Source organism: Carcharodon carcharias, chromosome 16, assembly GCF_017639515.1.
Source record: "Carcharodon carcharias isolate sCarCar2 chromosome 16, sCarCar2.pri, whole genome shotgun sequence".
Taxonomy (NCBI): Eukaryota; Metazoa; Chordata; class Chondrichthyes; order Lamniformes; family Lamnidae; genus Carcharodon; species Carcharodon carcharias.
This window is the reverse complement of record NC_054482.1, coordinates 20,137,431-20,155,056: the sequence shown is the minus strand read 5'-3', so window position 1 is coordinate 20,155,056 and position 17,626 is coordinate 20,137,431. Positions and strand designations below refer to the sequence as shown.

At 43.5% G+C, this 17,626-nt stretch overlaps 1 protein-coding gene across 1 annotated transcript in view; it reads right to left on the bottom strand.

Annotated features, from left to right (window-relative positions):
* Positions 1-17,626, bottom strand: part of astn1 (astrotactin 1) — a 2,752,121-nt gene that overhangs the window by 1,626,088 nt on the left and 1,108,407 nt on the right. Inside the window, exon 9 of the mRNA XM_041207794.1 lies at positions 5,114-5,281. Coding sequence (XP_041063728.1) covers positions 5,114-5,281 — 168 coding nt within the window. The remainder of the gene's footprint in view (positions 1-5,113; positions 5,282-17,626) is intronic.

Genomic DNA, 17,626 nt, shown 5'->3' with positions numbered 1-17,626 from the left:
TGTTGGAGTGGCTTGGTCGACCCTGGATGAGACTACATATAGACTATGTAGGCCCATTTCTAGGTACCATGTTTCTTGTGATTATCGATGCAAAATGGATGGACGTGTTTGAAGTGAGATCACCTACTTCATCTGCAACCATTGAAAAACTGCGCCAGAATTTCAGTGTTCATGGTTTACCTGAAGTTATTGTGTCAGATAATGGTACGGCTTTCACCAGCACTGAACTCCAAAGATTCGTGAACCTAAATGGGATTAAACACATCAGAACAGCACCGTATCATCCCTTGACCAATGGGTTAGCAGAGAGAGCAGTACAAACCTTTAAAACAGGCATAAAGAAACTAACAGAGGGAATGTTGGAAACATGAATTTCAAGTTTCCTGTTCAGCTATGGCACAACTCCTCATGCAACTGCTGGTTTAACACCTTCAGAATTGTTAATGCAGTGCTGACTTCACACAAAATTGGGTCTAGTATTCCCTACCTTAGAGGGGAAGGGGGAGAGAAATTAGGGAAGTCAGAAAGTGAATCATGATGTTCACGGTAAAGGTCGAGAGTTTACCGTGGGAGAGATAGTTTTTGTTTGAAATTTTGCAACTGGACCGAGATGGGTCCCCAGTACAATCGTCTCTGAAACAGGATCTTTATCTTATCAGATAGAAGTGGAAAACAGGATTGTTGGGAAACACGTGGATTATCTCAGAAGTCCAAAACCCTCCAACAACCAGTGACTCTACCTGAAATCAAAGTTGAAGCTTCAGCCCCTGAGGTGCTAGATCAACAAAGAATAGACATATCTGATATCTCTGTTGATGTAAATAATTCTGAACTGCCATTGTTTAAGGATGTCCCTGATGCTGCAGTTCCCATGCAAGTTAATCCAATGGATGAACCTCCAGTTGAAGAGTTGTGTCGCTTTACCCGAATCCAAAAACCTCCTCAAAGACTAAATTTATTATGGCATGAACTGTATATAACATAGGTTAAGATGTTTTTGTAAATAAGAGGGTGAAACAAAATTAAAGGGGAAGGAATGTAATGATTGTAAGTTAAACCAATTCTTACTGTTATGGGGATCATGTGACTGTATAGACGAATCAGCCCTAAGCGCAGGGAATCTTAGGGGTGGAGTTTTTTAGCCTTGTTCTTGGAACAAGCATGTAGTCTCATCTGGAGTCTCTAAGGTTTATTGTTTCTTAGAAGAAATTAGTCCGACATTCCAAGTTTATTACAGTAACCACATACTGTGCAAATATTCTTCACCTGAAGCTTGAAATACACTTCTACACAGGCTATCAACCATAAACAAAAGACACTGACGAGAGTGTTAAAGTGTGTGATCTGCGTGTCATCAGGACACTGATTAAGTCCCATATAGAACAATAGACATACATAGCAGAACAAGCAAGCTGCCAAGTCAAGAATGTTTCAACACTTCCAAATATGATAACCCAGTGGCACCTGCCTGCTGCATCATGAAACAGCAAAGAAATGTCATGTTTCATAGCATTAACATCAGCTTAAAGTGTAGAAAATGCCTGCCCTGTGAGTAGCTGTTTCTGTACAGACAAAAAGAACTCCAAGCATATTCCTGTTGTTTGATAGGACCATCACTGTCAACTCTCTGTAAGGCCCAATGAAATTTACTCCCACAATAGTAGCGGCACAAGCTTCCTGTGTGTTTTGGTAGCATGCTATTGGCAATAAATATTAAAATATGTATAAACATTTATCGGCTGTGGATCTGTTTTGCAGCTGAATAATAAGCAAAGCGAGGTTCAACTTTTCCCCCTATAGTTCCTTATTCAAGTGATGGCATTGCAATATTTCCTCTCTCATCTGATTAAAACTCTTATGAGCGTTTTGAGAAATGAATAAATAATCACTAATTAGTAAAGCATTTAATATTGTTGCCAGCTATCACTGTGATATTTTGGGAGTACGTTTAAGCCTTGTTCTGAACAGTACCAGCAAGTGGAGAGAGGAGCTCCAGCTTAGAAATCTAAATTGACAGCTAATGGAATAATGACCATCCTATCAGCTGGCATAAAGATGGCTAAGGTCACAGATGGAGTGATCGTATTGCTGTGAAATCTCATGGAGCAGTCCATTCTGAATGTGGTTCAAATTAAGATTGATAAAACAATTCTTGCTTGAGAGTTTTCCTCTGCGTTAGAGAAAAACTTTAAGCATTCAACTAAAAGTGTTGCTGTTCACAGAGGCATGCACGATTATTAGTGCTATTAATGAGTCTGCTTGCACTCAGCTTATATTAGACTTATATTGCTTCTGTTGGCAGACTTTCTGACGCCCAGCCATTTCCTGTTCAATAATGACAATCTAAAAATTATGAAATGGTGTCCATTGAAACAGAGTAATAGTGCTCACATTCTATTTAACAAGGGCAACATACACCATACGCAGCATTTTTCTAGCCTTAATCTAATCAATTTGGCAATGTTGACTGATGTTTTCCTGTGGTACTTTCCAAGACAAATGTTCTTAACTCTCATAAAAGGTTTCTGTACAGCTGGTAATAGGATTATGGACCAGTGCATTCCTGGCAGCAGATGCATTTGTCCGTTAACTGCATATTTATTCCTGCCATTAGGATCCTTCATTGAGGGCCTTCTCGCTACCACTTTTGCACGGATAATTATTTTGTGTTTCATACCAGTAGCTGGTAAATAATTTTACTGAGGGATAACAGATTTTAAATCTACAGTTTTGCAATCGGAGGAGATTTTGAGATAGGAGAAGATTTTGACTTTACTCGCTTTGCTTATAATAAAATTTAATTGAAAACCCAAATAATGAACACCTTTGCTTCAAAAGGCTTAGAAGTAAATGGAGAAAAAGACATCCATTTGAAAATATATAGACATTTCAAAATTTATAGCTCTACTTTCAGAAATTTGTGAACCCATCATTCAAACCAAATCTCCCACTCAGTCCAAAGAGTGAGACGGTAACCTTGGAGTCAGTTGGTGAGGGAGTACCACAGATTGTACGGCTTCGCTTTGTGGACTGTGAAGGTTAATTTAATCTAGCGAATAAATGAGCTGAACTATTCCAATGTTCTCCCGACCACTCTCTATAAACATCAACTCAGCCAAAACTCTCAGGTAGCCTCTGAAAATGTTTGGACTGTTCTTAAGGCTTTGACATGTGGTGACACAAGCCAAATGAGAGAAATCAGGAAGAAGGCGTTTGTGCCTTGAGGTACCCAGCCCACATTTCCACCACACACATATCCACAACACATACAAGCAGAGTGCTGAATCAAACACGATCACTCATTTAGTCTGAATGCACCTGTAAACAGAGCTGCTGCCATGAGTTGTACACACTATATATTGCATGATGGCACTTAATTATTATTTTAATTACTAATGGTACTATTTTTCCTCATAATACTTTATTTATATTTTGGGCTTGATATGACTGCCTCACCTGTCTGTTATATTTTGCTATTTAGTCCTTCTAATCTATATAGTGTCCTTTGCCAATTTGCCTGTTTGCTCATTTTCTGCAATAATTAGATGTTTATCCTTAAAGAGGTTCCATTTTAAGCTACCTTGCACCATTGGATGAATGACCTGCCCTGAAATCAGTTGTGTGACAGTAACTGGCAACTCTGGCTATATTTTAGATTGCAGAAGGACAATCCCTAACATCTGCAGTAGCGACTGATCATAATTTGCAAAAAAATAAAGTTGAATGATGCAAGATGGTAGCTCAAAATATTGGAGTTTGTTGATTGGGACTCTTTTGATTGCGTGTTTGTGTTGTTGACATAGATAAGAAGGTTATGTTCAATATGGAAAATAAATGTTCTGTTGCGAATAACATATCATTAATTAATTGGCATTTTAAATAGGCAGTTTCAATGTAATGACACAGGACTACTTTTTTGGATATTGCATGCCTGTGGAATGTCAAGGTCTACGCAACCATTTTAAGTCACTGTGTTTAAAACAGTTCTCTGTGAGTGAACATTTCAGTTCTATTCATACTCTTCTTGCTTCAAAATGAGTAACCTAATGCTGCATCGTAACTCAATAAGGATATTCTACTTCACAATTGTTGATGCAACCTCAAAGCTGACACCAAGTGAGATGCTTGTGACTCAGAAAGCTTCATAGCAGTCAATTCTGATGCCATACACTTGCTTCTGCCTCAGAAACACTACAGAACTCTCAACAAGTCAATTAAATCGTGATTAAAGGAACAGAGAAAGTAATGTACCATAGTTCTTATAGTCCAATTTAATCTAAGGGTGAAGTTCAATCCTGTTCACATTTTGACACAGCATTCCCTTCTTCAGGTGCTCTCTTAGCTGAAAACTGTTGGTCATTAAACTTATTTGCAGTTGAAAGACTTGAGGAACAAAGGAAATTTCAAATGCTTTTTTCGTACTTCTCAGTCAGAACAATTAACAATTTATTCAATTTAATGCCATTTTAAGGGAAATATTTTAAATCTTAAATATGCAGTAAAATACAATAATGTATTCATTCCATTGATGCAGAAGTGTGAAAAAACAACTGAAGTGTATACCAAAACACCCCTTGTTTGTATTTGTGGAAGCTTTAATGCATTGAACTCATAAAAAGCACATAAAGTACAAAAGTGAATAATGGATTTATTAGAATAATCACATCAATAGGTGGAGTAAAATAATTTGTCTATGATTTATTCTTGATGGCCAAGTTTGCAGGTGAGGTATACTTACCACGGATATCTAACAAGAACCTCTAAAGGCTCTTCTTTTAGTCCATGTGTGTAAATGTTGTCTCTTAAGTAATTACATCTCAGGATAGTTTTGCATTTGTTGAGGGCAAATTTCTAGTCGGGTAAATGAATTAACAGTCTAGGTTCAGCGAGGGAAAAGAAAAAAAAAAACCTGCCCAGCTATAAGAACTCACATCAGATCAGCTTGTTCTCCATCTGCTAACCAACCCCCACCCCACCCCCACTCTTCCAGAGAATGATCTGTGATAAGTTGTGTAGAGCTTTCATTGTGCAGAAATTTGTTATCAATGCTTGTAATAGGATGCAGAGCCACAATCTCACAATTTTGAACATGAGCGATAAGAACAAGCCTTACCTGTGTCCATATCACACTCATGCTCACAGGGGTCAATCAGGCGACGACCACATAACTCCATTATCCAGGGACCACTGCTGTTCTGCTGGTGGTAGAGCACCACCTGAGCGGGATTCAACCAGTCACTGGCAACTAACTGGCTTCCATAAAGCAAGATGAATCTGCTGCCTAAGTAAAACGAAGGAGAAAATGATGTTATCAACGTGATATTGAGATGAAACTGCATGTAAGTCTGCTTAAATAATCTTGGGTGGCGAAATAAGATTCATTTGCATTTTTGAAAAAAGTGAAATATTGTATTCAGTGGGAAAGTGGAAAATTTTTGGAAAATAGTGAATTTGAACAGATTACCAATAAGAAATAAAATCAGAGGAAAGTGCCACAACACAATTGGTCAGTTAAGTATCTTTTCATTGCACCCAGAATATAATGGAGGCAAGTTTACCTGTCTATTTGCCAAGATGAATTTCTGCCCCAAATCCTCTTCATCACATGGGCTGTATCCTCCCCCTCCATTATATTACCCATCTCTGTCTGTACCTCAATCTATCTCTCACTATATTTTGCTCCTCGTCTGTGTTTTGTCACCTCCAGTCTTGTCCATTCCTACGGTATTTTGGTCAGCTTTCATTGCTTCACCCTCAGTGAACTGAACATCATCTGAAACTCTACTGCCCATAGCCCATCACGTACCAAGTGCCGCTTACCTATCACTCCTGCCCTCACTGACCCACAGTGCCTCCCTTCATGCTTCCATTTACAATTCTCATTTTCTTGTTTAAAACTCACCAGGACTTGCCCCTCCCTAACTTCCTCCAGCCCTACAATCCAGCCAACACACTCCCTAACCTCTTCTTGCTTCTGACACTGGCCTCTGGTGCGTTTCCCCTGTTTACCACACCACTGACAGCTGTGCTTATAGCTGCCTCAATCTTAAGCTCTGAAATTCTAACCTACGCTTCCTGCCTCTCACCTCTTTTGAGCCACATTATAACCCTCAAATATCTCCTTTCTTAGCTCAGCATCGTTTTTTGAGTACGCCTCTTTGAAATACCTTGGGAGCTTTCTCAAAGTCAAGGGCAATTCAGGATGGGCAATAAATGCCGGCCAAGGCAATGATGCTCACAGCTTGTGAGCGAATAAAAATGGGCGCGAGATAAGTGAAAGTTGTCATTGCTGTCGGCATCTGCCTAACTGCAATGTTGATCTGCATTACCCTGGAGTGAAGCTGATTCTGGCTGCTTAGAGGAATGTCAGAAATAACCAGAATTTTACATTCCCCTAGGGTGGGTTTTTAGGTGGGTGGTGGGAAGCATGAACTTGAAGGGATGGGATTCCCTCCGGGTTCCCGCATGCCATGATCACAGAGTGAATTGACACAGCGGCAGGCAAGGCCTCGAACAGAAAGCCCTCCCTTGCCACAATTGAGGCCCTTAAGTGGCCAATTAATAGCCACTTAAGGGCCATTTCCTGCTCAGGCTCAATTTTTAGGCCTATGGGAAGATTGAACCTCTATGGGGGAAGCCCAAAATACAAAATTACATCTCGGGCATGATGGGGTGTGGTGGGTGTTGGGTGTCTCCACCAGAAGCCCCCTTCTGAAGTCAGACACCTCCCAACCCATAAGACCCAGTGGTGTCCAGACCTTCCTCCCATCGACCTCTTCCCCGAGACTCCGATGGCCTCTTTCGAGGCCCCCAGGCCTTCCATACCCTCCCCACCTGGGACCACTTTGACTTACCTGGGCCTTTGGTTACTGGACATAGGGCGGAATTTTCAATGCCCGTTGCCAACAGGCGTCATGGCGGGCATGAATGGACAACATGGCAGGAAGGCCAAAGAACGGTTTTGTGCAGTTGAACTGTAATCACCTGCTCCGCCCGTCATGGCAGACCATGTTTCCCACCACCGGAGGTCAGGAACCTCATTGTAATACATCTGCTTATCATTCGAAGCCCTGCTCACTGGAATCATCCCCCCCACCCCCAACTGCCAATGCCGGATCACCTGGGCAAGTTGGCATGATAGGAAGCCAGCGTGGTTCACAGCTGTACATAAGCAACATGCACCTGGCGAGCTGTACTTTCCTCAGGACTTCGCAGTTTGTTTGTCTACCTTGGCTTTGGGTCATTTGTGGTCATTAGCGCCAGGTTTCGCAGGCAGCACCACATCACTTTTAGGGGGGCTCATGAGCAGGTCTCTAACTACCAGACCAGGCATAAGGCGGAGGTGGCTTTTCAGTGGCTGCAGGGCTAGGGCTTGTTTGGGAAAGGGGGAGAAGAGGCCCCAGGCAAGGGAAGAGGCTGCACTATACTGCAGTGTACTGGGGAAGGGGGGTATCCCAGGGCATGTGTGTGGGGGCACGTGTTGATCTGTGCAAATGGCCTCAAGATACTGTAGGCTGAGGATGCAGTCTCCAGAGGAGATGAAGACAGATGGAAGTGTGAGTGTGTGTGTGAGAGAGAGTGAGTGGCAGTGAGTGCGATGCCAGTGAATGTGTGATGAGCTTGTGAGTGTGAGAGTTTAGAGTGATGAGATGACTGCCTTACTCTGGCAATTACCTTGGCACGGATGAGATCATTCATCCTCTTTCCTTGGCACCGGATGGCCAACCTCTTCTGTACAGCATTGGCACTGACCACCACTGCCACCGTCTCCCAAACCGGAGAGGTGAGATTGCTGGGCCTCCTGCAGCCAGAGCGGGGGTGGTGCTCATCACAGCAGGCATACAAAAAACATTCCAGTGACGGGTCACTGAACTCTTCCTGGCTTTCAGGGCCTTGTCTTCAGTGGAGCAGTCCTGGGCTGCAAGCATTGAGAACTGCGTGCACGGCTGCAGTTTAGATACGGCACCCGGAGTGAGGAAACGGCGAGATGGCATGTTTCCTGTGCTCCATAATTAATGAGGCAGGAATGGGACGATAAGGCATGAAAAGCCACCATTGTGGCCGGCGGGTAAAATTTCCTTTTTTCCTGCCCGCTACCGCACTTAATGCATATCTAGGACAATTCCACCCTTCGTCTCCAACGTCTTCTTGAACCTCTTCTGTCCACTGCAACACTGTTGCTGCAGGGACTGGAGAGATGCCAGCCAATCTGTAAGGCGGTGGGGGGGGACTTGCTCCTGAGTGAGGGACGGAAGTCCTGCCTGCAGCCATGTTGGAGCGTCAATTGGCTGCGGGGAAATTGGAGTCGGTGGGGATGTGAAAGGCGGGAAACAAGATCGTGCCATCCAAAAAATTCAGGCTCGTATTCCAAGCAGGATTGAGCTAATGTATTAATGCAGCCACTGCATACAGTAATATTTCATTGCAATAATATAAATAATTTATATCATCATATGCCTATAGATTCCAATAGGATTAGGAAAACTTGGCATAATTTCTTTATTTACGTGCACGATTTGTACAAGGCAAAGAAAAGTCCTTTATATGGGGCAGAATTTTTCGCTTGGTATCTGGGCTCGTGCCCAATCCAATCGATCGTGAAATAGCGGGTGATGACATCGGGCGAGCGTCCCAACGTCATCACGCATATTTCGGTCGGCGGACGCACGCGAGTGACGGAAGCAGGCCCGTTGGCAATTAAGAGGCCTACTAAGGCCATTAAATTCGCAATTAACGGAGATTTTTCATTGCCCGTCCAATGCTGCAGTTGGCAGGCAGACGAATTGGCCAGGCGGCCTTTGCATTTTTCAGGAAACCTCATCCACGGGTGGGAGCAGGTTTCTGTTATTAAGTTTCAAAAAATAAAAACGTATGGACAGGATTTTCATCTTGTATATGTTCAGGTGACTGATTCTGATGGGTGGGCATTTTTATTCTGGATTTTAAAGTTTGTTTATGTTACATTTAAATGCTTCAGCTCCCTGAGGCAGCTCTCTGCCTTCAGGGAGCCTTCATTCCTCGCTCCTCCACGCCTGCGCTGACTTCAGCGCTCGCCCTCCTCCCACCTCCACCCCGTCAGCGCTGAGCCTTTCCATGCGTGTTTCATGCTGGCTGGCTGGCTGTTAATTGGCCAGCCAACGTGAAATCGCGCTCAGGGATCGATTGTGGTCGTGTGTCCGTTCCCCAGCCAGCCCCAAGCCCGCTGATCGTGCATGCCCGCTAAATTAAAAAGCCTGCCCTTGGATAATTTGATGAGCGCTCTGTCAGAAAAAAAAGTAAGCAGCTCCATTGATGGCTTAATGCATTAGTGCACTGAACAATGTGGCACTTAGTCATACAAACATAAAGTTTCTAGCTTAAACTCTAGGAAGCAGAATTTTGAGTGCTATAAAGTCTCTTAAACGACAAAAGTTGTGTTCACAATAAGAATTGCACCAAACATCATATTTGTAAAGGGGTGCGTGCACAAACATGCCTAATAACTGCTGAGAGCTTGAAGAGCAGGCAGATCATAATGCCAATCAGCACATAACACCAATTTCACACCAGTACCTGCCACGTTGGAGCTCAAAGCTCCAACTTGCACCTTTTCGACCTCACACCCCTGAATACAATGAGCAGGATTTTCCAGCCCTGCCCACCACCGGGGTCATCTGGTCCCGCCAGAAGGTCAAATGGGCTTTTGGTTGGGCCGCCTCATTCCTCGCATTGGATCTGGCCACGGCGTGGCCAGAAAAGCACTGGATGAAGCTAGCTGTGCATTTGGTCAGATGTGGCATTTGAAGGTGCACTCAAAGATCTTGACAACTCATGTGATGTCATTGAACTTCTTCCTGCACCCCATCCAAGTTGTTGGGGCTACACTCCTGTTATTGACCGCCACTGCTACCTCTTCCCAGTTCCTTATGAGCATGAGTTGAGAGGGCCTCCTTCTTCTCACCACTTCTATCAAGACTTCCAGGGCAGCTTCTGGAAACATTGGTGCATGTTCTCCCTCATGCTCAGTCATTATTTCACAGCACAATATTCAGAATGATGTCACCACCACCATCAGCTTTAAGAGGTGAAGGCTAGCTTTAAGTAGTGCTAGCCACTCACAATATTTGGTCCTTTGATTATGCACGCAGCCAATGAACAGTGCGAGTGGCACTGGCTGCAGGAAGCAATCATGGAAGTGAGCAGAAATGGCAACTTTTCTGCATTACAGTCAGCAGTGGAAGTTAAAAAGTACATATTTAAAATCCAGTGGAATTCAGTAAGCAAACAGCAGCTTCCTAGAATAAAGCAGAAATGGTTAGGTGTCAGTTTTGTCTTTGTGGTAGTCCTCTCATCTCTTGAGTCAAAAGGACACAGGCTGAAGTGTGCTTCCAGAAAATTTAGTATATGATGTAATGTTGTCACTGCAGGGCAGTACTGAAGGAATGCTGTACTGTCAAAAGCACCATCTTTCAGATGATGTATTACTTACCCGAGTACCCCAATCTGCACTCTCAGGCAGATGCAAAAGATCCAATGGTACTATTTGCAGAAGAGGAGAGTTCTCCCTGATGTCTTGATCAAATTTATCCCCAGTAAAACAGATTATCTGATCATATATCTGACTGATGTTTCTGTAACCTTTCTGCACACATATTGGTTGCAACAGTCCCCTACATTAGAACAATGATTACATTTTATAACTACTTTAATAGCTATAAAGTGTCATGTGACATCTTGGGTTTGTAAAAAGCGCTATATAAATGCTAGCTCTTTCCTCTTGAACTCTAAAACCATAATAAATCTTCATCATCCTTAGGACTTGCACTTCTGCTGAATGTAGCAGAGAGTAACACAAAAACTATAACATGGAAATAGAATGATCAGCCCAATAAATCCATGTTGTTGTTTAACTTTTGCAAAAGCAGTAATTCTAGTCCCGAGTGCTGGTCCTCTTCCCCTATTTTTCAATAACTCATCTAACCTACTTTTTAAATGCTGGGTCTTGCCTCAACCATTGCCTCCGTCAATGCATTTCACAGCCTCATAACCCTCTGCTGTTCAGTAAATATCTACCCATGATTGGTTACTGGGGAGGGAAAGAGAGAAAACAGGAATGCTACAAATAACAAATACAATGTTACCTTCAGTGGATAATTATCCTTTGTGTATGTGAAATCCCCATATGCAGCCTTGCAGCTAAGTCTTTTGTAGAAACGCACAGATTTTACATGATGTGACCAGAATGAGAAGGATGACAAAGAAAGTTGTACCACAGCATATTTTCTTAAATCAGTCAACTTTTAAACAGAAAATAACCCAATCTACTTAGTGCTACATCTTTGTTGGATGTGAAATTATGGAGATTTTTTGTGGGATTCAAATAGATTTGCTATTTGCCGGGGCTTGTGATTATCCCTGTTTGGGTTTTGAAATGCAACAGTACTGCATGTGCTAGCTGGCTTGCTGTAGTCATGTGACCTCTGCCATGACGGAAGCTCTGTAAGCTGCCAACAAACACACAGTTCAATAAAGATGCTTCACTGAAAAGACACTGAAGAATTACTGCTGTCTTGGAATTCAGGATATGGTGATGAGAAGTAGATATAGGGTTTTGAAACCCTAGAAATTGCGCGGAGAAGACACAGCTCATAAAGGCATGTAGAAATGTTCAAATCTGCTAAAAGCTGCTGGAAAAGGACAGGGGAAAGCAAACACATACCGAAGGCAAGGCAGCAAGTAAAACACTGGGTGAGCGAACCTGGCCATAAACATCCACCTCCCAGCTCCTGTCGAAATGAAAGGCAATTTCAAAAGAAAAGAGAGAACTCACAGTGTTCCCACTTGTAATGGCAAAACCACTAGCTGGAAACAGATTAATTAACAAGCCAGAACTGACAAAAGTAGCCACACTTCTAACAATGCTGCAAATTGTATACCACCCTAAATCTAACCATCAAACAATAAAAACCAGGCAGCAGAGATTTTGAAAGCCTTGAACGAATGCTTTGAATGCCGAATGAATGTAACTTATGAACACAATGGGTGGAATCGTCCCAGATTTGCACTAGGTGCGGTAGCGGTAGGGAACACAAGATTTTATACCCCAGCCGCAATGGTGGCTTCCTGCGATTTATTGTCCCAAACCTGTTGCATTAATGATACATTCCTGGAAAACATTCCATTTTGATGATGGGCAGGCTCCCATTTGCCCACCATGCCATCACCTCACTGCTTCATCATACCAGGCACCACATTTAAAGTGCAGCCATGCGCACACTGCTCAGTGCTTCCAGCCCAAGACTGCTGTACAGAAGACAGGATGCCAAAAGGCAAAAAGAATTTAGTGATGTGTCCCTTGAGTGCCTTTTGGATACCGTGGAGGCCCACCGTGATGTCATCTACCCTTGCTCTGGTTGTAGTAGGGGCAGAAACCTCACTAATCCGGCTTGGGAGGTGGTGGCAGCGATGGTCAGTGCCAATGGCCTTCAAAAGAGGACAGCTACCCAGTGCCGCTACAGGATGAATGGTCTCATGTGTTCCGCTAGGGTAAGTCACTCTCTCAATTCACACGTTCACAAACCCATCACACATCTACAGGGGTCTCACACCTCAAGGGACAACGCCACTAACTTTCACACACGCCCTCACATCCCCCATCACTGTTGACTCCTCTTGGTATCAACTTCCACCCCCCCCTCTGTGACCTACCAGCCACATCTTTTGGGGATGTCCAGGCCAACATGCACATTCCCTCCCTTCCCGAAAATCCCAGCCCCATCCACATTAACCTCCCGACCTGCTCCTTCCCACCCCCAGGGTCTGTGTCAGCCTCCAAGTCCCCACCAACTGCGCTCACCATCCTTTCTACAATACTGTCGAACACTCACCCCCCGATCCTATCACCTCACTCTGCCCTCAGTCATTCTCACCATTCCGTCATACCACACCCACCTTCAGTTCACTCCCCAGGAGGCCATCATGGACCCTTCAGAGCCCTCCCTTGCATGTTCACCTGGACATCCTCCCCTCTGGACCTCTTCACCTCTTGGAACCCTTCCACTCCCTGTTCCCCCACCTTAGCCCTCCTCCCCCCGGGACTCCCCACCCCACTTACCCCTTCCTGACTCCTTCCTCCCCCCAGACTCTCTCCCCGCTCCACATTCCTTCTCCATCCTTCAAACTCCTTCTCCCCTCCAAACTCCTTCCCATACACCTTCCAGCCTCTTACACCTGCCTCCCCAGTTTCTGTCTTCTCCCCCATTACCCCCTCCTCCCCGTACTCCCTCCTCCCCTCCGAACTTCCCCAGCACCTTTGTTCCAACCGTCCCAACCTCTCCCACTTCTGACACATTCTTTCCCCCCTCTCAACCTCCCCCGCAAAAACCTTCATTCCCTCCCAACCTCACCCCCCCCCCGACACCTTTGGTCCCCCTCCCAACCTCATTTCTGACCTCCTGACACCTCTTCCTCTTCCAGTCAATACTAGACCTTCCTCTCCCACCCCCAGAACATCTTCCTCTCCCAAACACAGCTGATGTGAGCTGCTTCACAGCACACCATGTCCATAAGAATCCACCCAACATGCCATGGACATTCCTCCAGTGTGCCATTGCTGTTGGGCCCCAGCATCTTCCGTTCCTCGGATGTCCACAAGGTAAGTCCGATTTCTGCACATCGTAGTTGTCAAGACGCGTTCTGCACCGGCATGCAATCATGTTGATGTGGGTGGATGATCCAGCTCGGGGGGGTGGAGGGGGGATGATTCAGCGGGCTGGCCTTATAATAATATGCAGATATATTACAATGAGTTTCATGATGTCCAACAACAGGAAATGCAGCCCACCACCATCGGGCTAAGCGGACGATTGCAAACTGATTTCACAATGTCTGAAACTGATTCTTGGCCTTCTCACCATATTGTCCGTTCCCCCCACCAAGAACGCCCGATGCCAGTGGGCACGAAAGATTTTGGCCTATGTGGTCAACACTGGAGCTCAAGGGAAAAAGAACCTATTGAGCATATGTGACTACTGTAACACAGCTTGCAGAATCATGCGAATTTGGATAACTAAAAGATGATCTGATTAAAGATGGCATATCCCTAGCCATACAAGACTCGTCAGTGAGAGGCAAAATTTATACTCAGGAAAACGATAGACATGTATAGAAATGTGGAGCTTGTACAACATTAGTTAGAGCACATGTATGGCAGAGCAGACCAGGAGATACATTACGCTGAGAGACCTTCTAGATCGAAAGAACAGAGTAATTGCAGACAAAGGGCAGGATGCAAATACTGCAGAGGACATCAGAAAAGGAAAAGAAGGATTGCTCAGCGTGGGGAAAGCAGTGTTTTGCATGCAAATGTTTGGTGAGAATAAAGGAAAACACATCTCTACAGATGGCCACCAGAGAGATATCAGCAGAAGAGTCTCATGAAGAGCTATACATGATACAACAGCTTGGCTCCGTCCAGTCTATAGGTGGTAAGTGGTTTGTGACTGTTACAATGATGACCTCAGCAGGAGAGTTTCAAGTGAACAAGTGTCAGATAGACACTGGTGTGTCATGTAACTTCATCACCTTCACAGACCTGTGCGAAGGAGCTCATCATGGCGATCAAAAACTGAAGCAGTCGAAAGTGAGATTGAGGCTATATGATGGCATGATACTCATTCCGAGAGGACAAATTAGTCTAAGAGGCTAATGCAATGGCAAGAAGGAGAATCTAGGGTTCCAGATCATAGATGGGATGCAACGGCCACTTATCTCAGCTGAAGCAAGTCTAAAGCTTGGGTTGGTGACCCTAAATGTGCCAACAGGCATTCAACATGAAGCAGCAGTTCGACATGATCTGGAAGTCATCAACCTAGCAGAGACATTGAATTTAACAGACAAGCACTTTGCTCAAATCAAGAGAATTACCCAACACGACGCAGCTCTCCAAGTGCTACTAGAAGTAATGATGAAAGGGTGGCCTGAAAGCCTAAATGACACACCTGTGGTCACAAGGTCATATTGGACCCACAGGGATGAATTGACAACCCAAGGTGTCATCTTGTATAAAGGAAATAGAGTCATCATCCCTAAGGAGATGAGAGCAGAGATGCTGAAACACATCCACGAAAGCCATCAAGGAATTGAATCAAGTCTGAGAAAGCAAGAGAAGTGCTCGACTGACCAAACATGAGCAATGAAATGAAAGACCATATTGGCTAGTGCGGTGCTTGTAATGAGTGCCAAGCTAAACAAGGTAAAGAGCTGTTGATGACACATAACATCCCAGACAGACTATGGAGTCAGCTTCTTCACTATACCAGGAACTGATTATCTTGTCACTGTGAACTGCTATTCCGAATATGGGGAGTTAGACCAGCTGACTTCAAATATGACAGGAGAAATAGTAGAAAGCTTGAAAGCAAACTTCAGTCAGAACTGCATTCCAGACATTGGGATGAGTGACAATGGCTGTCAGTTCACAAGTGAAGAATTCAACCATTTCACAAAAGATTGCTAAATTCAACACCACATATCATCCCTACACTATCCTCAGTTGAATGGAAAAGCTGAGGTAGCAGTGAAAATCACCAAAGGAATCATCAAGAAATTGAGCAAATTTAGCTCAGGTGCTTACAAGGCAATCCTTGAATGGAAAAACACACTGACTGACGGCATAGAAAGTAGTCCAGCCCAAAGACTAATGTCATACCACATGCAGGCTACTCTTCTAATTGCAAAACAGCTACTGAAGCCAGAAGTAGTAAAAGGCATCAGTGAAAAAATCAAGGTGAAACAGCAGAAAGCCATATTTCATTTGACAAAACTTCCAAACCACTGCCAGAGCTGAGTATTTGTGAGCCAGTCAGGGTACAAACCTTCAACACTCTCAATAGGAGCCAGCCCACGTGGCAACTGGGACATGATTAGTGAAGTTGTTACCTTGATCATATATGGTGGAAGTGAACAACCACCCATACCAACGCAAGCATATATGAACAACTAGCGAAGCTGTTCCTTCACCACAGTTGGCTAGTCAGGGCAAAGGATCTCACCGGCCGTACTGAGTACAGAGCTACCATCAATCCCAGAGGTTCAAGGGTCTCCAACAATGGAAATGGAACAACAGTTACCACGGCAACAAGTGCCATGGGAACAAAGCTGACCGGACAAGAGACATCACCAAGACAAATAACCAATGACAACATGCATGCATACCAGTAAGCGATCCATACAATTTAAAGACTATGTGTGTAATGTATGTGCAGAGACTGACTAGTAGAACAAACCATTGTTAATGCATGAGAATAGTGAGTGTATAGTGGGTAACTTGGATAACTCACAGTTACACATGATTGTGCATGCAAATTAGTCTTTTATTCAGGAAAAGCAGGATGTTGTGCCCTTTGTTCATTATGAAAAGGAGGATGATTTGATTTTGAAATGCAACAGTACTACATGTCCTATCTGGCCAAGTGACCTTAGCCATGGAGGAAGCTCTGTAAGTTGCCACCTTACACGCAGTGAAGACCTCTCACTGAGAAAATATTTCGCACCTCGCACTGCTGTCTTGGAACTCAAAACAACCTCACTGTAATTTGTGTAAATGGCCTGCAACTCACTATATTTTCTATAAGCCTGTAGTTTATATGTTGAAATAAACCAACTGTAACCATCCTTCAAATGATATTGGTGCTTTGCCCAAATAATCACAGAAATTGATGTGGTAATCACTAATTGCTTTTATTTCTGGATTACCTGGATTATTTCATCAAAGAATTTTTAAAAAGCAAAAAAAAGAGATCTTGGACTATACTTACCCCAATGTGCTTACTCCCATCCAAGGGGATGTCTAGTGTTCAGTTAACCATATGCAAGTGCTATAGATATCTGTTATCAAACTCATTATAATAAACTCATCCAATTGAAATATGTTAAATGCTACGGAATAGTGTTATGTAAACACTTAGAAACAGTCAGTCACAGGAAACAGTCAGTATGTGCGCACAGTAGGGGATATCATATCTTGTTCAGTGCCAGACAAAGTGTAGGCAAAATGAAAATTTACTACAATCTGAACAACATAATTGAAAGGTCTATTAATGCACTTACAATGTAAGTGAATCAGACTCTGATAAAAATATATTTGTTTTCATCAGACGAGGGACTGATTTTTCCCATACATGTTGAATTTGAACAGCTATGAGCAAACTTTCATGTAGTCCCTGCTGGCTCAAAGAATGTGGAGAGCTTTTATTAGACTAAACCACTGGGGCCTTGCAGTCGGTTTTATGAAGCAGCTAACCATTGAATGCCTGCTCACCTTTGAGGAATGCACCTGAACAGCACACCCTAGATATATGAATCATACGCAAGCAATGGTCATAAGAACATTGTACAGATTAGGGCAAAATTCAGACTCTTCCATCCCAATCTAGGGATCAGATTACATTTTATATATTTGTGAGACTGATGTGTTATTTTCCAGTTGAACAATACCTCCATTGAACTAAATTTGCTCAATTTCTTGATGATTCCTTTGGTAATTTTCACCAAAACCCTAGTGTTCATTGGGAAGAATTGTACTGCAAGTACAGGTTAGAGTTTACTAAGTTCTACAGAACAGCAATCAAGAAAATAGTCTTTAGTA